Source organism: Ranitomeya variabilis, chromosome 3 (assembly GCF_051348905.1).
Source record: "Ranitomeya variabilis isolate aRanVar5 chromosome 3, aRanVar5.hap1, whole genome shotgun sequence".
In the NCBI taxonomy this organism is placed as follows: domain Eukaryota; kingdom Metazoa; phylum Chordata; class Amphibia; order Anura; family Dendrobatidae; genus Ranitomeya; species Ranitomeya variabilis.
The window spans coordinates 465,130,230-465,152,037 of NC_135234.1; the positions used below are offsets into that span (position 1 = coordinate 465,130,230).

Here is a 21,808-nt window from a genome sequence, read left to right on the forward strand (position 1 = left end):
CAATGCTTTGCCATTGCTTTTATTTAGAGATTACAAGGGTTCAATTTGGATTTCTGAGCTGCACATAATTAATGTAAGCAACAATGATATCAAGTATCAATATAAATGCAAACTTGATAGCTATAAAAGCAATGACGAAAGGCTAATTACAATTAAACTGAAAGGTAAGACATTGAATTTTATCCAGTCCATAACTGCTATTCAAGTTCAAATTGCCTCTTTGTATCCCATATTCTTTTATGTTTTGACAGAAAGAGAAGCAGAGGTTTAATGCTCCTTGGAACAAATGTAGAAACCTTTAATAAGGCCCCCACTGACCATGTGCCATATAGATATATATATATTTCATACAGAGGTAGATAGCAGAATAGCCGGTAATTTATTTGTTGGCTTTTGTTAAATCATTACAGAACCCGACACGATATGAGACATACAGTAAACAATTGCATATCCGTTAGATTTATATATGTCCCTCACTAATAATGATTAGTAGTGTGTGTATGTCACATTTTGGAGCTGTAGGTGTTAAATTAAAGAATTAAATCACGGACAAAAACTGGCGTGGGCTCCCACACAATTTTCTCCACCAGAGAGGGAAAGCCAGTGACTGAGGGCAGATGTTTATAGCCTAGAGAGGGACCATGGTTATTGGCCCCCCTGGCTAAAAACATCTGCCCCCAGCCACCCCAGAAAAGGCGCATCTGTAAGATGCTCCTATTCCGGCACTTAGCCTCTCTCTTCCCACTGGCTTGTAGTGGTGGCATATGGGGTAATAAGGGGTTAATGTCACCTTGCTATTATAAGGTGACATTAAGCCCGGTCAATAATGGAGAGGTGTCAATAAGACACCTATCCATTATTATTCCACTATTATGAAAGGGTTAAAAAATACACACACATGCAGAATAAAGTCTTGTAATGAAATAAACACACAGGTTTTCCATCTTTATTGCACTCTCAATCCAAGCAAAGCCCTCATTCTTCTGTAAAGAAATAAAAAATAAAAAAAGCAACAATATCCCATACCTGTCCACTGTACAGTCAAGTCCCACGCTGCAATCCATCTCAAGGGGTTAAATAGTTTACAACCGGGAGCAGTGCTAATGCTACTACTCCAACTGTAAACCACTGTGTAATGAATGAAAAGCTACCTGCGCAGCCTACCCGCTGACCAGACATGAACTCATTAGTGTGGGAAAGTTTCTGATCATTTTCCCATGCTGTCAGTTCTCCGTGAGTCAGACGGGGAGTCTGCACATGCTCAGTGATGTCAGCGGTAGTCACTGAGCATGCGCAGAGTCCTTGCCAGATGCGGTGAACTTGACAGCATGGGAAAATGATCAGAAACTTTCCCACGCTAATGAGTCTCGGCCTATATACGGTGAAAATCGCAGCATGCTGTGATTTCATTCGCACATATAATACGGCCGAGAACAAAAATGATGATGGGAGCTGCCCCATAGATTAACATTGGTCCGAGTGCGATGCGATTTTTTTCTCGCATAGCACTCGTCCGTATTTCTCTCTAGTGTGACTCCTGCCTAATGTGTATGCTTCCTGTTTTGTTTTGGCTTACAAGTACTGAAGTATAATACTAACCAAATACTGACAAGTGAAAGTAATAGAATACTAGAAATCTACATCACTAAATGTCAATATAACTGAACAGCACGCAACACAACAGTCACCCATGAGATAACAAAGGAAGTACTGTGCTGAATTTTATGGGTATGAGATTTACTAGTTAGGCCTTACAATACTTATTTCGCATGAGAAATCTGTCACTGTGGGTCTGTAGAAGCTTTGGGTTTCAATGACATTTTTTTTCATCCATCAGATAAGAGTCAAGATATTTCTAAGAAAGTCTTTACAACATCAATCGCTGCATCTATCATTTGCACTGTCTGCGTTCTATTTCTGGTTGGCTTGTGCATACTGTTTAGAATACAAATTGTGCTCTTGTACAGGAGTATTTCTGGAGTTGATGAAACCATTGGGGGTAAGTATCACATTTATTTCTTTTAATGGGAATGTGTCACATGAAAATGACCTCTTCATTGTGTCAGGTTTTCATGTTAACAGGCAATTTTCTTACAACACATTCTCTTTAACAGTTACATACATTATCAGTACCATATTTTTTGGACTATGAGACGCACCCCAAATTTTCAGAAGGAAAATAGGGAAAAAAAGTGTCAAATGGGGGTCCGTCTTACAGTCCAAATTCAGCTTACTGGGGGGATTGGCACAGGTGGAGGAGTGGTCACATGGGAGCATGGTCACAGGGGTTGTTCGGTGGTCCAGGCTGGTGCGGTGGCCTCCAGTAAATCCAATCCCAGGCTGGTGCCGTGGTGGTGCTCTGTGGTGTGGTGGGGCTCCGCCGGCATGTTTGCGACAGGTGCGGCAGTGATGCTCTGGGGTGTGGCGGGGCTCCACTGGCATTTTTTGAAAGCCCGAGGCCCCGCAGATCCATTGCCGCGATGTGGTAGCCTTCGGGAAAATGGCCACAGGGGGCGACGCATGCTCAGATTCATATCTCGGCAATCAGATCTCATCCCGAGATCTCAAGACGTCATCTCGTTGCCGAGAGCTAAGTCTGCTGCAATGTGGTGGCCTCTGGGAAAATGGCTGCCGAGGGTGGCACATGCTCAGATTCAGATCTCGGCAATGACATTTCGTCCCAAGAGCTCAAGACTGGCTCTCATTGCTAAGATCTCAATCTGAGCACGCGCCGCCTCCTGCGGCCATTTTCCCGGAGGCCACCACATTGCAGCAATGGATCTGTGGGGGCCTCCGGGCTTTCAGAAAATTCTGGTGGAGCCCACCTGCACCACAGAGCACCACCGTCGCACCACAGAGCATGACCGTCGCACCAGCCTGGGAAGGGAGGCTGCATCTCCCTGCAGCATCGGACCGGGACCGCCACCACAGTATTTTGTAAGTATATTCCGGCTATAAGATGCACCCCCATTTTCCCGCAAAACTGTTTTTGAAAAAAGTGAGTCTTATAGTCAGAAAAATGCGGTATGTTCAGCATTATTGGTTTATCCTTAGCTTACAGTTTAATTCAGATGCATATGAAACCTGTCTATTTAAAGTGTTAGTCTCAACATGTCAAAAGTGGATTGCTCCCCAGTCTCCTGGCTTACTGGTTGCTGTGGACATTCCTCCTTGAGTGACAGTTCTGTTTCAATTGAGTTGTAATTGAAGATATTCTAAGTAGCAATGAGCGAACACAAAAATGCTTGGGCACCCGTTACTCGAGACGAGCAAATCGTAATGCTCGGGTGCTCAACCCGAGTAACAAGTATTATGTAAGTCAATATGAAACTCAAGCATTTTTCTGGCGGCCCCCCACTGGAGGTCCGTAGGAGTCTAAAAAGTGTTAAAATTGATAGAAACAGCATGGCATGGGAACAGCATGGGGAGGACGACTGAAAGCATCTCTGACTCCCAAGGTTGCTGCCGGGAACAATGTTGTCAGAGTATTATGCCACTTTTATGGACTGACAATAAAACATTCAAAGCCAAAGATAAAATGTATTTTACTTGAAAAAATGTTAAGAAACATTTTTTCTGGGATAATGACAACTCAAAATAAATAAGAGAAAAAGAAATGCTCCTCCACACCTTGGGCTATGTTTACACGTTGTGTTTTTGCAGTGTTTTTGCAAGTTTGCATTGCTTTCAATCGAGAAAAAAACATTCACCAGGAAATGTAATTTTACTACCTTATCTGGCCATGTGGTGTGTGAGACATTATCAGACACATCCTGTCTAATTTATGAAGGAGGGTCTCTGAAAGTCACAGTTGTTTTTCAGGACCATTAGGCGGCCCTCGCTATTTGTAGAGGGCCATCAGGCAGCCCTCACTTTAATTGTAGAAGGCCAGCAGGTGGCCCTCACAATATATAGAGGGCCAGCAGTTGGCCCCCACTATTTATACAAGGCCAGCAGACGTCTTGTGCACAGATGAGACCAAGATAGAGCTTTTTGGTAAAGCACGTCATTCTTCTGTTTACTGTAATTTAAATGAGGCCTACAAATAAAAGTAGTCACAGTCAAATATGGTGGAGGTTCAAAGATATTTTTGAGTTGTTTTTCTGCCTCTGGCACTGGGTGCCGTGACTGTGGTGAAGGGATAATAAAAGGAGAAGATTCCCACAGGATTTAGGGTCAAAATGTAGTGTCCAGTGTCAGAAAGTTGGGTTTGCATTCTAGGTCATGGGACTTCCAACAGGACAATCACCCCAAACATACTTCAAGAAGTGACCAGAAATGGATGGAAACAAAGGCAACAGATAGTTCAGAAGTGGTATTTCCAGCTCCAGTAGCGTAAAATGTCCCACCACTACCTGTTACATACAGATGCTAGAGTAAAACTGGGAATGGACATATTAAATCAATACTTTTGTCAATGAATGATTGGAAGCAGCAGCAAGGATTATAATTTATAAGTCAATAATCCATGACTAAATTCCTGTAATACTCTATCCCTACTGCCAGACCTCACCCTAGACGAATTGCAGATACGAGCGGTATCATTGTAGAATAAAGAAGGGATTTTAACCAGTCCTGAAAAAATTTTCTTTCTTGTACATGGCAGCAACAAAATATGGAGGAACGCAAGCAACACTGCCAGCTTTGATGAATTTCTCAGTACACATAACCGTAAAAATCATGAATCTGTCAATGACTGTATGGAATAAAGCAGCAAGGATTAGAATTTATAAGGCAATAATTCCTGATTAGATGCCTGTAATATGCTATCCCTACTGCCAGACCTCACCCAAGCAGAAGTGCAGATAAAAGCCATATTATTAGAGCATAAAATCTTTTTGAATTAACCCTGAAGAGTGATTAGTTTAACATAGCAGCATCAAGGAAAGTTATTTCATGACACCTGCTGAGGAATATAGGGGAGCGTTTTGCACCTACTCAGCCTGATATGGAGAAGACCAGACTCTTCTGTACTTACTGTACACAGTCTCCTGTCCTGGCTGAAAAACCTGTATGTAGTATGAAAACTCTCTATGGGATGACCACCTGACAGCCCACAACAAGGGACTCGAGAATATATTACTAGTAAAACCCACCGGCTCTTTTAAGTTCCAGAAATGTTCCCTCAACTAGAAGGTGGAGCCTCATAAAAACATTTTTTTCCCATTACTAAGGATTGGGTCTCCTACAATGGAAAAGCATATGCACTAGGTGCAAGGGGTGCCAAAAATTATAAGGAGGCACTCTAATACCCTTTGAAGAGACATAGTGGAAAGCCTCAGAAAACCTTTTTTCCCATTGTTAAGGGGTGGGTATCCTAGACTGGTAATGCGCATGCACTAAGTGCTTAGGCTTAAAAATATTTATCCCTTGGGGAAAATTCACATATATCAAAGAATGTTAGAGGTAGGCCTCTAAACATTCTTAATGCGGGCATCAAAAGCACCCTTAAAAAATTTATAGTGAAGGTAGAATGATCACCGTGTTGATATGGTCGTGGAGGAAGAGGAGAATGATACAAAAAAACACAAAATCCTGAAGCGTATACCCATGTTTGGGTGGGAAGGGGTTCATATGAATAGACCAGAAAAAAACAAAACAATGATTTGAGTTTATGTTCTGCTGCTGTCATCCGGTGGTGCTGAGAAGTCTGTGCCAATCCAGCTCTTGTTCATTTTGATAAGAGTCAACCTGTCAGCATTTTCAGCTGACAGGCGTATGCACCTATCAGTTATAATATCCCCGGTGGCACTAAAAAACTGCTTTGACAAAACGCTGGCGGCAGGGCAGGCCAGCAGGTCCTCCAAGGCGTACAGACAATTTATGCCACGTGTCTAGCTTGGATACCCGATAGTTGTAAGGCACAGAGGAATCATGGAGAATGCTGGTATGGTCGCAAGGTACTCCTTCAGCATCTTCCAAAAGGTTTCCCTGCTTGTCATAGTGCCCCGCGCATTACCTTGTCAGATGGGAATTTTTTAAATAATTCTTCAAGTAGAGCCTTCTGGTACTGCAACATTTTATTAGACCTCTCAAGGAGACATTGATAGTTCTCTAGGAGGGTGACCAACAAGTAATTCATGTTGGCCAAAATGCGTACAATGCAATGAACTGAAATTAGCTCACTAACAGTCACTAAAATCGATTATTTTTCCCTGTGAGGCTCTTCTTGGTACATTTACGCTTGTGAGTAGCATCTGGAATGTCTCTATGAAGCATTCAACAGTAGTCTGCCATCAGTGTAATGTTCAATTTTCCCTGGTATCTTCTTTCCATCTCTTTAATGTCCTGGTGGAATCGTTCACTTTGCTCTTCTCTCACAGCTCCAAAATTTTCAGGAAAGTAGTCAAAATGGGAATGGAGGAAATGCACTTTCAAACTCATCAATCAACCTAAAGCTTGAAATGCTTTCAGCATTCGTCTGACAATCTTTTTGTAGTCATGATCTTTTTTATTGCCTAAAAATTTATGTACGACCTCTTTAAATGCATTCCACCCTTCTTTTTGAGGATCCGTCATGGTATTGACAAATATTTATCAGTTATAAGCCTTCTAATGTCTGGTCTGACGAACACACCTTCCTTCAACTTTGCCTCCAAGAGGATTGGAAATATGGTGACCAAGTATTTGAAGGATTTCTATCTCTTGGAAGTGAATTTACGAATTGCTTCATCAAGCCCAATTTTATGTGGAGAGGTGGTAGAAGAACTTTTTAGGGAGATACCAAAGTTTCTCAGAGGACATTTTTTTCACCCACTGTGAGCACCCTTGGCTGCCAACTCTTCTTGGTCCAGTGATTTTGTTGGACTCGACTGTCCCGGAGACAGACAGAGATAACAAGGGTATTTGGTATACCCAGCTTGTTGCCAGAGCAGCATGGACAAGACCTTCAAATCCCCACACACTTGCCAACCGTGGTCATCATATTTAAGTTTACGAAGAACCAATTCCAAGTACTCGCAGGTTTCCTTCAAGTGTATGGAATAAATAAACTTGTCTTTCTCAGCAATGTAAGGAATGAACTCCTATTTCCCAATGTCTGAACCATGAAAACGACACTCCTGGTAACATTAAATTCCTGCTTTTGGGCTTTGATCCAAGTAACTCAGCGGCATCTTTGGGAAGATTCAACTCCTGAGAAAAAAATGTTGGTCTTGTATCATCTTCAAAGTCAGAATTTTATTCGTCATCTGGTTCAGGTATGATTCCACCTTCATCGGAGCTAGATTTCTTTTCCAAGGTAGCAGGGGCCTTGGGTACTGGTATATCTGTGCCATGGGGGATGGGACAAATTGTTGAGTGAAGATTGGGGTATGAAATGGAATGCTTCCATTTGGAATTATACCCTTTCACATTGCATAAACAAAAGTAGCAGTCATCACTATGGTTCTTTTGCTCTCACCATACCATAGGAATCCCATAATGGAAAGCTTTTTTCTTACAATGGAAACCAATTTCGGAGGTCCTCAACACACCGTTTGCACACTTTATGAGGCGCCCAAACTTTATCTTGATCTACCAGTTTTAGTCCGAAGTATGCAAAGTATACTTTTTTCACAAAGTCTGTAATATTCAGCTGTTGATTCAACACTATATTCACCACAAATGAAACAGAAATGGTCAGGCGAATTAATACACTTCCGCAAAGCCTTAACGCTAATATGGGGAAACACGGTTGATGAATTAAATTCCAATGCAAGCTTCTTGAAAGCCTAAGGACCTTTCATTATGTCACTAACCACCTGCCTGCCAACAGACAATCACACAGTTCCTATTGATGTTAATGGAGAAAGAAAATAAGCTGCCTGTCGATGATTCACACCAGAGTTTGAGGAAGAACCTATTGGTTGGGGCAAGTCATGACAATTAGGATTTTTTCAATATTGTTTTCGCTATCAAAACACCAAAATACATGGAAATTATATGAAAATAGTCAAACAGCTTTTTAGTTGCATACCTGTGTTATGAGCAGCTAGCATTTCAGTAGATAGAGAAGCTGATCATGGAACCGTCACTGCTCACTATCTTGGTCGACTCCTCAAAGTTTTGGAGAACTGCAAAGATGTAAGACATCTATTCCCACTCCTTAGCTCTTATGTGCGGAGGCTGACCAGAATACTGACGGGCATGTTGCAGCTGGTATTCAACTACTCCCCTCTGCTGCTCACAAAGCCTTGGCCAACATACAGTATGTAATGTTGAGTTCCAATGCATAGTGACATCACACACCATTCAAGGAGCTGGAAGTTTCAAACGCTGCTGCAGCACTGCCAGGGCAAATCTGGGTATGTTTTGAGAAACCACTAAACCACTAAGTTGCGCACATGGACCAGAAATGGCATGAGTGTGAGGTTGCCAAGCTTCAGTGCTGCCATCAGGTTTTGACCATGCCTGGTTTTAAGTTCAGGGGCAACAGCCACAGATCAGTGTGGTGTGTTAGAACTTTCAACAACTCTGAGGTAGTGTGCTGTTTGTCACCTAAGCAGATTAGCTTCAGCAGAGCCTGTTGTCCCTTGACCAAGGCAGTTCTGCAGTGCTTCCATCTTGAGACTGATGTTGACATTTCTGAGATGGAGGGTGAGGGGGAGGATATGTAGAAACTGAGGTAGAAGGTGGGGAAAACTCTGATTGAACCAGGGCCCACAATCCTCTGTGTCGGTAACACATGTTCCTTTCCAGGGTCCAACTGGGTCCCGGCTTCCACAATGTTCACCCAGTGTGCCATCAGGGAAATGTAGCGTACCTTGCCACAAGCACTTGTCCACGTATCCGTGGTTTAGTAGACCTTCCAAATAACAACACTGGTCAAGGCTAATGTTATAGGACACATGCTTTTGTAAGGCAGGGATGTCACACAGTGAGAAATAGTTGCAGCTGGGGACCGAGTACTGAGGGATGGCGGCCGCCATGAGGTTGCAAAAGATTCTGTCTCCACAAGCCTAAACGGCAACATTTCCAGGGCAATCAGGCTGGAAATGTAGCTGTTTAGTATTGTGGCCTATGGGTGGGTGGTGGGTAGGGACAACAGAACGCTGCACTGGGACAAGGATGTGGACGTTGTTGCTGACAGTGGTTGCAAGCAGGCTCGGACTGGCCCATAGGGTAACAGGGGAATCCCCCAGTGGGCCCTTGTGAAGATCTGGGCTCCCAACTCCACTGTATGGGGAGTACTTGACATACATTTTTATATAGAGTTATAAGTAAATTTGTCAATGAGGCTAGTGTAATACATGTGTGCAAGTGAAAAGTGGGCCCCCCAAAGTCAATGTCACTTGTGGGCCCATGGTACCCCAGTCCGACACTGGTTGCAAATGTGCAGGGTGGAAGGCATCTTTGCCTACATCATAGACAGGGGAATGGTGTGCACATAGAACAGGGGAAGAGGCAGTGGTGTCACCCACAGACACTGTTTCTGAACCCTGGCGGTTTGCCTAAGTAGTCGGGTGCTTTGCTTGCATGTGCCTGAGCATGCTGGTGGTGGTCAGGCCGGTAGTTGTGCTGCCCTCCTGATGCTGGCATGGCAGATGCTGCAAATGGCCTGTGGGTTAACTGGACTGTCTTTAAAAAAGCACCAGACTTAGGAACACCAAACCCTTGGTTTGGCAACTTCCGTGTTGGAGCTCTGGGGAAAAGTTGCCCGCTTTGTGTCTCTGGCCACCCCACTGCCTCTTCATGCCTGTTGTGGTGCTGTGGATCCCTCCTCCTGTGCGCTGCTGTCCTCTCTCTGCATGTCACCTTCCCAGGTTGGGTCAGTGACTTTATCGTCGACCACCTCTTCTTCCCTTCTGCACTCTGGTCTTCCTCCTGACTTGCTGATGTAACAACATCACTTGTTGGCACCAAGATCTCGGGAGATGAGATCTCAGTGCTGAGATGTCATCACCCGAGATCTTGGTGCCGAGATCACCTTCTGCACATGCTCCTCCGCCGGCAGCAATTTTCCCGGAGTCCACCTCATAGTAAACCATGTAAGTGCGGGGGATCTGGCCTTTGACTAAATTTTTGCACAAATATGAGGGCAAAATAGTGCGTCTTATAATCCAAAAAATGCAGTAGTTGTTTTTGCAGCTAGTAGAGTATTGATGAGTGTTCCTACTGGATCTTACCAGACCACCTTCTTTTCTTAAAAAATAATTAAGTGTCTTGAGAAAGATAATTTATACATATATACAGTACAGACCAAAAGTTTGGATACACCTTCTCATTTAAAGATTTTTCTGTATTTTCATGACTATGAAAATTGTACATTCACACTGAAGGCATCAAAACTATGAATTAACACATGTGGAATTATATACTTAACAAAAAAGTGTGAAACAACTGAAAATATGTCTTATATTCTAGGTTCTTCAAAGTAGCCACCTTTTGCTTTAATGACTGCTTTGCACACTCTTGGCATTCTCTTGATGAGCTTCAAGAGGTAGTCACTGGGAATGGTCTTCCAACAATCTTGAAGGAGTTCCCAGAGATGCTTAGCACTTGTTGGCCCTTTTGCCTTCACTCTACGGTCCAGCTCACCCCAAACCATCTCGATTAGGTTCAGGTCTGGTGACTGTGGAGGCCAGGTCATCTGGCGTAGCACCCCATCACACTTCTTCTTGGGCAAATAGCCCTTACACAGCCTGGAGGTGTGTTTGGGGTCATTGTCCTGTTGAAAAATAAATGATGGTCCAACTAAACGCAAACCGGATGGAATAGCATACCGCTGCAAGATGCTCTGGTAGCCATGCTGGTTCAGTATGCCTTCAATTTTGAATAAATCCCCAATAGTGTCACCAGCAAAGCACCCCCACACCATCACACCTCCTCCTACATGCTTCACGGTGGGAACCAGGCATGTAGAGTCCATCCGTTCACCTTTTCTGCGTCGCACAAAGACACGGTGGTTGGAACCAAAGATCTCAAATTTGGACTCATCAGACCAAAGCACAGATTCCACTGGTCTAATGTCCATTCCTTGTGTTCTGTAGCCCAACAAGTCTCTTCTGCTTGTTGCCTCTTCTTAGCAGTGGTTTCCTAGCAGCTATTTTACCATGAAGGCCTGCTGCACAAAGTCTCCTCTTAACAGTTGTTGTAGATATGTGTCTGCTGCTAGAACTCTGTGTGGCATTGACCTGGTATCTAATCTGAGCTGCTGTTAACCTGTGATTTCTGAGGCTGGTGACTCGGATAAACTTATCCTCAGAAGCAGAGGTGACTCTTGGTCTTCCTTTCCTGGGCGGTCCTCATGTGAGCCAGTTTCTTTGTAGCGCTTGATGGTTTTTGCCACTGCACTTGGGGACACTTTCAAAGTTTTCCCAAGTTTTTCGGACTGACCTTCATTTCTTAAAGTAATGATGGCCACTCGTTTTTCTTTACTTAGCTGCTTTTTTCTTTTTTTTGCCATAATACAAATTCTAACAGTCTATTCAGCGGGACTATCAGCTGTGTATCCGCCAGACTTCTGCACAACACAACTGATGGTCCCAACACCATTTATGCAAGAAATCCCACTTATTAAACCTGACAGAGCACACCTGTGAAGTGAAAACCATTCCCGGTGACTACCTCTTGAAGCTCATCAAGAGAATGCCAAGAGTGTGCAAAGCAGTCATCAAAGCAAAAGGTGGCTACTTTGAAGAACCTAGAATATAAGACATATTTTCAGTTGTTTCACACTTTTTTGTTAAGTATATAATTCCACATGTGTTAATTCATAGTTTTGATGCCTTCAGTGTGAATGTACAATTTTCATAGTCATGAAAATACAGAAAAATCTTTAAATGAGAAGGTGTGTCCAAACCTTCGGTCTGTACTGTATATATATATATATATATATATATATATATATATATATACAGTTGAAACCAGAAGCTTACATACACTATACTGTATATACTGTATAAAAAGACATGTGTGTTTTTCTCAATATCTGACATGAAATCAGAATAAACCTTTCCTGATTTAAGTCAATGAGGATTACCATAATTATTAATATTTGGCAAATGCCAGAATACTGAGTGAGAGAGAAAATGTTTTAATGCATTTTTATTATTTACTGCAAATTCAAAGGTTTACTTGCACTTAGGTTACTATGCCTTTAAACAATTCTGAACTGCCCACATCAGCCAAGATCTCAGGTAGAGAATTGTGTTGTGCACTTGCACAAGTCTGGCTCATCCTTGGTTACAATTTCAAGATACCTGAAGGTGCGTCATTCATCTGTACAAACAATTATACGTAAGTACAAACAAAATGGGAATGACCAGCCATCATACCACTCAGGAAGTAGATGGGTTTTGTGTCCCAGAGATGAATAGTCTTTGGTTGACATGTGCATATGAACCCAAGGACAAAGGCAAAAGACCTTGTGAAGATGATGGTGGAAGCTGGTAAGATTGTGTCAATATCCACATTGAAACAAGTATTAACATGTGCTGATAAGATACTCTGCCAGGAAGAAGCCATTACTCCAAAAGAAACATAAAACGGCCAGAATAATGTTTGCAAATGCATATATGAACAAAGACCTTAATTTTTTGGAGACATGTCCTGTGGTATGATGAAGCTAAAATTACACTTTTGGGGCATAATGACTATCGTTATGTTTGGAGTAAAAATTGAGAAGCTTGGAAGCCTAAGAACATCATCCCAACTGTGAAACACGGGGGTGGCAGCGTCATGTTGTGGGGTTGTTTTGCTGCAGAAGGGACTAGTGAATTTCACAAAATAGATGGCATCATGAGAAAAAAGATTATGTGGCAATACAGAAGCATCATCTCAAGACATCATGCAGCAAGTTAAAGCTTGGACGGAAATGGGTCTTTCAAATTGACAATGACCCAAAGCATACTGCCAAAATGGTAATAAAGTGGCTTAAGGATTACAAAGTCAATGTTTTGGAGTGGCCATCACAAAGCCCTGATCACAATCCTATTGAGAATGTATGTGCAAAGGTGAAAATTCAAGTAAGAGCAAGGCGACTTACAAACCTGAATAAGTAACACCAGTTTAGTCAGGAGGAATGGGCTCAAATTCTGACCAACCACAAACAGTCACACTCCAGACTCCACTATGGTGAAGAGTAGACCAAAGAGCTGTTGAATGGACACCAAAACAAAAATTGTAGCCCTGCACTAGGCTGGGAAGACTGAATCTGCAATAGGCAAGCAGCTTGGTGTGATGAAATTAACTGTGGGAGCAATAATAAGAAAATGGAAGACATACAAGACAACTGATAATCACCCTCGATTTGGGGCTCCACTCAAGATCTCACCCTGTGGGGTCAAAATGATCAAAAGAACGGTGAGCAAAAATCTCAGAACCACACGGGGGGACATAGTGGATGACCTGCATAGAGCTGGGACCACCATAACAAAGGCTACCATCAGTAACACACTACGCCGCCAGGAACTCAGATCCTGCATTGCCAGACGTGTCCCCCTGCTTAAGCCAGTACATGTCTGGGCTCGCCTGAAGTTTGCTAGAGAGCATTTGGATTATCCAGAAGAGTATTAGGAGAATGTCATATGGTCTGATGAAACCAAAGTAGAACTGTTTGGTAGAAACAAAACTCGTCGTGTTTGGAGGAGACAGAATGCTGAGTTGCATCCAAAGAACACCATACCTAATGTGAAGCATGGGGGTGGCAGCATCATGCTTTGGGGCTGTTTCTCTACAAAGAGACCAGGATGACTGATCCGTGTACATGAAAGAATGAATTGGGCCATGTATCGTGAAATTTTGAGTGCAAACCTCCTTCCATCAGCAAGGAAGGTGAAACGTGGATGGGTCTTTCAGCATGATAATGATCCCAAGCACACTGCCAGGGCAACGAAGGAGTGGCTTCGTAAGAAGCATATGAAGGTTCTGTAGTTGCCTAGCCAGTCTCCAGATCTCAACCCCATAGAAAACCTTTGGAAGAAGTTGTAAGCCCGTGTTGCTCAGCGACAGGCCTAAAACTTCACTGGTCTAGAGGAGATCAGCATGGAGGAATGGGCCAACATACCACCAACAGTGAGTGCGAACCCTGTGAAGCCTTACAGAAAAAGTTTGACCACTGTCATTGCCAACAAAGGATACATAACAAAATATTGAGATGAACTTTTGTTAATGACCAAATACTTATTTTCCACCATAATTTGCAAAAAAAATATTGTCAAATCAGACAAAGTGATTTTTTGGATTTGTTTTCTCAATTTTGACTCTCATAGTTCTGGTCTACCTATGGTGTCAAATACAGGCTTCTCTCATCTTTTTAAGTGGGAGAAATTGCAGAATTGGTGACTGACTAAATACTTTTTCCCCACTGTATGTGTCTTTTTATATAGAGTATTTAAACTTCTGGCTTCAATTATATACAGTATAAAAACATACAAATATAACATAAATATATATAACAAAGTTTTCTTTATCACTTAGATGGGAAAGAATATGATGCTTATCTGTCTTTGGAAAGTTTTTCCACCTTTGAATCTGAAGAAAGACGTTTTGCACTTCAAACTCTTGCTCCAGTATTGGAAGACTATTTTGGGTATAAACTGTGCATCTTTGAGAGAGATGTAGTTCCAGGAGGGGGTAAGAATAAATGTGTTTGCTCTATTATCTAGCAATTTATAGGCAAAGTTTGTAACTTTATTAATATACTATATTAAAGAGCCTCTGTTAGCACATAACATAATGACTGTTCAAGCTAAGTCCCGCCGCTTGGTGCTTCATGGTGGGGCCAATCATTTTTATACACCTTCCCACCTGCTTATTTTCCCTCAGTCTCCCCGCCCCTCTTGTTTGATTGACAACTCTGGCTTCATAGGGCCAGAGAAGGGTGGAGATAGATGGAATCCAAGCAGCTGGGAAGGTGTATGTAAATGATTGGCCTCACCATGAAACACCTGTGCTTGGTTTGAACAGTTATTCTGAAGTCTGAACAGATAAAGGAAATCTGAACTCAAAATCTGAAAACTTAGCTTCAAAAATTTCTAGAGCTTTTTTTACATGTAGAAAAATTGTTCTTGAGGCTTTTATAGTCAGATCTTAAGAAAATTAGACACCACAGTGATACTAATGATATAATGAAGAAACACATTATGCAATTAGATATATTTTCACACATTTGTTTCTATACAGACTGATATATATGAACATATCTGTTTTGTTTTTAAATATTCAGTATTTATGAGCATAGTACATTACTGACTGTTGTTTTTCAGTCAGTTCTGGAAAGTGTTATTATTACAAAAATATTAGTTATAATTAGTGACTGAGGACATTGTGTCTGAGTCTGTCGTAAGAGGTAAAGTTACATAGTTATATAGTTATTAAGGTTGAAGGAAGACTTTAAGTCCATCTAGTTCAACCCATAGCCTAACCTAACATGCCCTAACATGTTGATCCAGAGGAAGGCAAAAAAACCCATGTGGCAAATAGTAAGATCCACTTTGGGGCAAAAAATTCCTTCCCGACTCCACATACGGCAATCAGACTAGTTCCCTGGATCAACACCCTATCAAGGAATCTAGTATATATGCCCTGTAACATTATACTTTTCCAGAAAGGTATCCAGTCCCCTCTTAAATTTAAGTAATGAATCACTCATTGCAACATCATACGGCAGAGAGTTCCATAGTCTCACTGCTCTTACAGTAAAGAATCCGCGTCTGTTATTATGCTTAAACCTTCTTTCCTCCAGACGTAGAGGATGCCCCCTTGTCCCTGTCTCAGGTCTATGATTAAAAAGATCATCAGAAAGGTCTTTGTACTGTCCCCTCATATATTTATACATTAAAATAAGATCACCCATTAGTCTTCGTTTTTCCAAACTAAATAACCCCAAGTGTAATAACATATCTTGGTATTGCAGACCCCCCAGTCCTCTAATAACCTTGGTCGCTCTTCTCTGCACCCTCTCTAGTTCAGCTATGTCTTTCTTATACACCAGAGACCAGAACTGTGCACAGAATTCTAAGTGTGGTCAAACTAGTGACTTGTATAGAGGTAAAATTATGTTCTCCTCATGAGCATCTATGCCCCTTTTAATGCATCCCATTATTTTATTTGCCTTTGTAGCAGCTGCCTGACACTGGCCAGTGAATATGAGTTTGTCATCCACCCATACACCCAGGTCTTTTTCATTGACGGTTTTTCCCAGAGTTTTAGAATTAAGCACATAGTTATACATCTTATTACTTCTACCCAAGTGCATGACCTTACATTTATCCCCCTTAAAGCTCATTTGCCATTTATCAGCCCAAGCTTCTAGTTTACATGAATCATCCTGTAATATAAAATTGTCCTCCCCTGTATTGATTACCCTGCAGAGTTTAGTGTCATCTGCAAATATTGAAATTATACTCTGAATGCCCCCTACAAGGTCATTAATAAATATGTTAAAAAGAAGACGGCCCAATACTGACCCCTGTGGTACCCCACTGCTAACCGCGACCCAGTCCGAGTGTGCTCCATTAATAACCACCCTTTGTTTCCTATCCCTGAGCCAGCTCTCAACCCACTTACACATATTTTCCCCTATCCCCATTATTCTCATTTTATGAATCAACCGTTTGTGTGGCACCGTATCAAAAGCTTTTGAAAAGTCCATATACACTACATCTACTGGGTTCCCTTGGTCCAGTCCGGAACTTACCTCCTCATAGAAGCTGATCAAATTAGTCTGACATGAACGGTCCCTAGTAAACCCGTGCTGATACTGGGTCATGAGGTTATTCCTCTTCAGATACTCCAGTATAGCATCCCTTAGAATGCCCTCCAGGATTTTACCCACAGTAGAGGTTAAGCTTACTGGCCTATAATTTCCGAGTTCAGTTTTTGTCCCCTTTTTAAATATTGGCACCACATTTGCTATACGCCAGTCCTGTGGTACAGACCCTGTTATTATGGACTCTTTAAAGATTAAAAATAATGGTCTATCAATGACTGTACTTAATTCCTGCAGTACTCGGGGGTGTATCCCATCCAGGCCCGGAGATTTGTCAATTTTAGTGATTTTTAGACGCCGCCGTACTTCCTGCTGGGTTAAGCAGGTGACACTTAATGGGGAATTTTTGTTATCACTGATCATATTGTCTGCCATGGGATTTTCTTGTGTAAATACTGATGAAAAAAAGTCATTTAGCAAATTGGCTTTTTCCTCATCCTCATCCACCATTTCCCCCAGACTATTTTTAAGGGGGCCAACACTTTCATTTTTTAGTTTCTTACTATTTATGTAGTTAAAGAATATTTTGGGATTATTTTTACTCTCTCTGGCAATGAGTCTCTCTGTCTCAATTTTTGCTGCCTTGATTTGCTTTTTACAGAATTTATTTAATTTTCTGTATTTATTTAATGCCTCATCACTACCTACTGCCTTTAATTCTCTAAATGCTTTCTTTTTGTCACTTATTGCGCCCCTTACAGCTCTATTTAGCCATATTGGTTTCCTCCTATTTTTAGTATGTTTATTCCCATACGGTATATACTGTGCACAGGTCCTATCCAGGATGCTAATAAACGTCTCCCATTTTCTTTGTGTATTTTTATGTCTCAGGATATCGTCCCAGTTAATTGCACCAAGATCATCTCTCATCCGTTGGAAATTTGCCCTCCTGAAGTTTAGTGTCCTTGTCACCCCTCTACTACACATCTTATTAAAGGATACACGAAAACTTATTATTTTGTGTACACTTTCGATGGATGACTCTGATGTATATGGAGCTTCTGCTTCATGGGTTTACATAGCAATTTATAGGCATTATGGTAGCATTATATATAATATAAAATATGATTGTCATAGAAAATATTAAAATGTCTATGACTCTGTAGTGAAGGGGCATTCTCCTCCCTCTCTCCTCCCCTCTCTTTTTTGCAGAGGGACAAGATCTTGCAATCTAGCTGTCACTCTTAGAAAATAGACTTAGGGTACCGTCTCACAGTGGCACTTTTGTCGCTACGATGGTACAATCCGTGACGTTCCAGCGATATCCATACGATATCACTGTGTCTGGCACGCAGCAGCGATCAGGGACCCTGCTGAGAATCGTACGTCGTAGCAGATCGTTTGGAACTTTATTTCGTCGCTGGATCTCCCGCTGTCATCGCTGGATCGGTGTGTGTGACACCGATCCAGCGATGCGTTCGCTTGTAACCAGGGTAAACATCGGGTTACTAAGCGCAGGGCCGCGCTTAGTAACCCGATGTTTACCCTAGTTACCATCGTAAATGTAAAAAAAAAAAACCGTACATACTCAAATTCCGGTGTCCGTCAGGTCCCTCGCCATCTGCTTCCCGCACTGACTGAGTGCCGGCCGTAAAGTGAAAGCAGAGCACAGCGGTGACGTTACCATTTACGATGGTAACTAGGGTAAACATCGGGTTACTAAGCGCGGCCCTACGCTTAGTAACCCGATGTTTACCCTGGTTACCCAGGGACTTCGGCATCGTTGGTCGCTGGAGAGCTGTCTGTGTGACAGCTCCCCAGCGACCACACAACGACTTACCAACGATCACGGCCAGGTCATATCGCTGGTCGTGATCGTTGGTAAATCGTTTTGTGTAACGGTACCCTTACATTGGAGACAAAGACAAGTGAAACATCCTATTTAACATGCATGCAGCCCCTTTGTGAAGTAAAGGACCCCTGCAGTGTCAATAAGGGGGTCTGTTGTGCATGGACAAAGAGTTGTAGTTTGGACAGGTACCATATTTTTTGGAATATAAGATGCACTGGACCATAAGACACACTCTAAATTTTGGGGTGGAAATAGCAGAAAAAAGATTTTTAGAAGATGGGGTCCTTCTTTTTGTCTGAATTTAAGGTATTCTACCTGAGGGCTGGCGGTGGGAGAGCGAGGTCACAGGAGTAATGGTCCCTTCCTCAGGATGCCTGCGGCGGGAGAAGTGGGGCAATGCTGCAGTCCCGGGGTGCGCTGCTAAGGGTCCAGTGTTGGTGGTGAGGCAGAGCATGGAGCAGGGTCCTTTCCTCAGGATGCCGGCGGCAGAAATGTGGCGACGCCGCGGCCCGGTGTCCACAGTGAGCAGAGCCAATTGCATCACTGATTTTTCGGTGGCCAACTTCCTGAGGCTGTGTGTGCATGGATTGAGATCACAATCTGAGCACACGTGGCCTATGTCGGCCATTTTCTTGAAGCTGAGGGCCGCAGAGATCTCAATCTGGTCACGTGCTGCCTCGGCTTCAGGAAGATGGCCCCAGGGAAACTGATGATGCACTTGACTCTGCTCACCATGGACACTGGGCTGTGGCGTTGCCACATTTTTGCTGCCGGCATCCTGATGAAGGGACCCTGCTCAGTTGCACTCCGCAACGCCCACCACCAACACCGAGCCTTAGCATCGCCACACCTCTTCCGCCAACGGTTCCGCTGCTGCACCACTGCCACAACCCCCCGGTAAGCCTGAGTTCAGACTGTAAGACACCCCCCATTTTCCTCCCAAATTTTTTGGGGAAAAAGTGTATCTTATAGTCTGAAAAATACAGTAATTGAAATTTGAATTGACAGGAGAACTCTTTTCAGAGGATTGGACAAATAGTTAAGACAGTAAAAGACTTTTTAAGTTTTGAGTGGATTAAAGGGAATATCTCACACCCTTTAGAGATAGTTACTGTTCCTCACTAGCGATGAACGACCATGCTCTCCACTACTAGTATTTCCGGGGTTGCTCGGCGGGAGCTCTGGTCCCCGCCCTGCATGTTTGGCACTCTTTAGAGAGCCAATGAACATGCAGGGATTGTCTGCAACACACTGTAATGCCGCAGCCATGTTGGTTGTGGCATTACAGTGATTGGCTGGCTGCACAGCGTCATCAGGTCTATTTCAGACCTGGCCCCACCATGCTCATCACAGTCTACTATGGAATCAGGCAGTGTAGGGAGAGTTGCTGCTGAGCTAGGGAGAGATTTGCTTGGTTCTTTCTTAGTGTGGGTATACCATATATTACACACATATCCATCTCAAATAACAGTCCTTCTGAGGACTAATAAAGCTGCATACATATCAATGCTAGGCAGGCAGGCAGTGTATGTGGCAGACTGCAGTGCAAGAGGGTCCATTCCAATTCTGTCTGCTGCTGCTGCTATTACAGATATTTCTAGACATAGCCCCAGGTATCAGGAGTCAGGAATATTTTTTTTACAGGCCAGCTATTTAAAACAGTGGTTTGTCTGTCACACACGGATCAGAGATAAAAGGTGCGCTCCGATTCTGCCATTTCTAACCTCCCTTTAAATATTGTTGCAATGTGCTGGTGAAACTATTGACACCAGTTTGATGGTAAAAATAGTTACCTACACGCCAGCTATTTAAAACTGTGGTTTGTCCGTCACACGGATCACATATAAGTTCGCTCCAAATTAAGCCATTTGTAGTGAACGTGGAAAATATTGTCCTCCATTTAAAATGGGCAAGGCCCGTGGCAAGGGACGGGGAACTGGATGTGATGGTGCATGAAGAGGCCGAGGCCATGGCCGTGGGCATGCTGAAATTGTGCCACAACAAACACCACATCTTCTCACCCGACCTTCCTGTACAAATTACTAAGAGACTGCAGCACACCACTATTGAACCCAGAGCAGTGTCAAAAGGTTGTTGGTTAGATAGCGGATAATGCTTCCAGTCACTTTGCCACCACCACCCTGTCTTCCACACGGTCAAGTCTCAGTAGCCGTGTGTGGACCGCATATTCCTCACCCTGATCCTCCTTCCTCCCACTATGCCGAGTGCCCAGAGACAACTGTTCCCACACTTTGACACTCCAAAGAGCTGTTCACTTTTCCATTTATAGTTTCGGGCCTCTCGCCCGGTCCACTTGAAGCAGGGCAAGAGGAGATTGCATGTAGCGATACCCAAATATTTGAGCAGCCATGGTCATATGAATGTAACAGTAGGAAAGTGTCACAATAGGTGGAAGATGATGAGACACCATTGTCAGAAAGTCAGGAGGAAGACCATGGTGCGGAAGTGGAAGACGAGATGGTGGATGATATAGTAACTGACCCAAGCTGGCAGGAGGACATGCAGTGCGATGACAGCAGCACACAGGGGGAGTGAGGTGTAGCACCCCAACAGGCAGGAAAAAGTAGTGTGGTGGCCGCAGACAGAAGGCGGACAACCGTTACCTGTAACACCAACATGACGGAAGTTGCCAGTCTAACTGTTAGGTCTTGCCGAGTCTGGTTGTTTTTTAAAGACTCTGCTGATAACCCCAAAAAGGCCATTTGCACCACCTGCCAAGCCAGCATCAGCAGGGGTAGCAAAACTACCAGCCTGACCATCACCAGCATGATCAGGCACATGACAGCAAAGCCCCTGACTTTGTGGGCTGAACCGCAGGGTCCAGGAACAGTGCCTGCGGGTGACACCACTGCTTCTTCTGCTGTTGTGTGTGTAAGCCAATCCTCTGTCCATGGTGCATGCGGAGATGCCTCCTGCACTGCACCTGTCATTGTACACACTCAACTAGCACCATCAGCAAGCACGTCCACGTCCTTGTCCTAGAGCAGCGTTCAGTTGTCCATATCCCAGTCCTTGGAACACAAGTGCAAATACACAGCCACAGGCCACACTACTAAATTCACACGTTTTGCGACTGCTTGCTGTTGAAATGTTGCCTTTTAGGCTCATGGAGACTGAAGCTTTCCAAAACTTGATGGCGGCGGCCATCTCTTGGTAATCAGTCCCCAGCCACCACTATTTCTCCTGGTGTACCGTCCCCGCATTACACAAACACGTGTCCCACAACATTAGCTGTGCCCTCAACAATGCAGTTACTTGGAAAGACCACCTAACCACGGACATGTGAACAAGTGCTTGTGGGC

General features: G+C 43.3%; 1 protein-coding gene across 2 annotated transcripts in view; it reads left to right on the forward strand.

The window, feature by feature from the left end:
- The window catches only part of IL18R1 (interleukin 18 receptor 1), a 140,276-nt gene that overhangs the window by 105,582 nt on the left and 12,886 nt on the right, over positions 1-21,808 (forward strand). The window contains exons 4-6 of one of the 2 annotated variants that reach the window (XM_077296652.1): positions 28-164; positions 1,838-1,999; positions 14,401-14,556. In XM_077296652.1, the coding sequence (XP_077152767.1) occupies positions 28-164; positions 1,838-1,999; positions 14,401-14,556 (455 nt within the window). The remainder of the gene's footprint in view (positions 1-27; positions 165-1,837; positions 2,000-14,400; positions 14,557-21,808) is intronic. The other variant, XM_077296654.1, reaches the window with a different exon arrangement.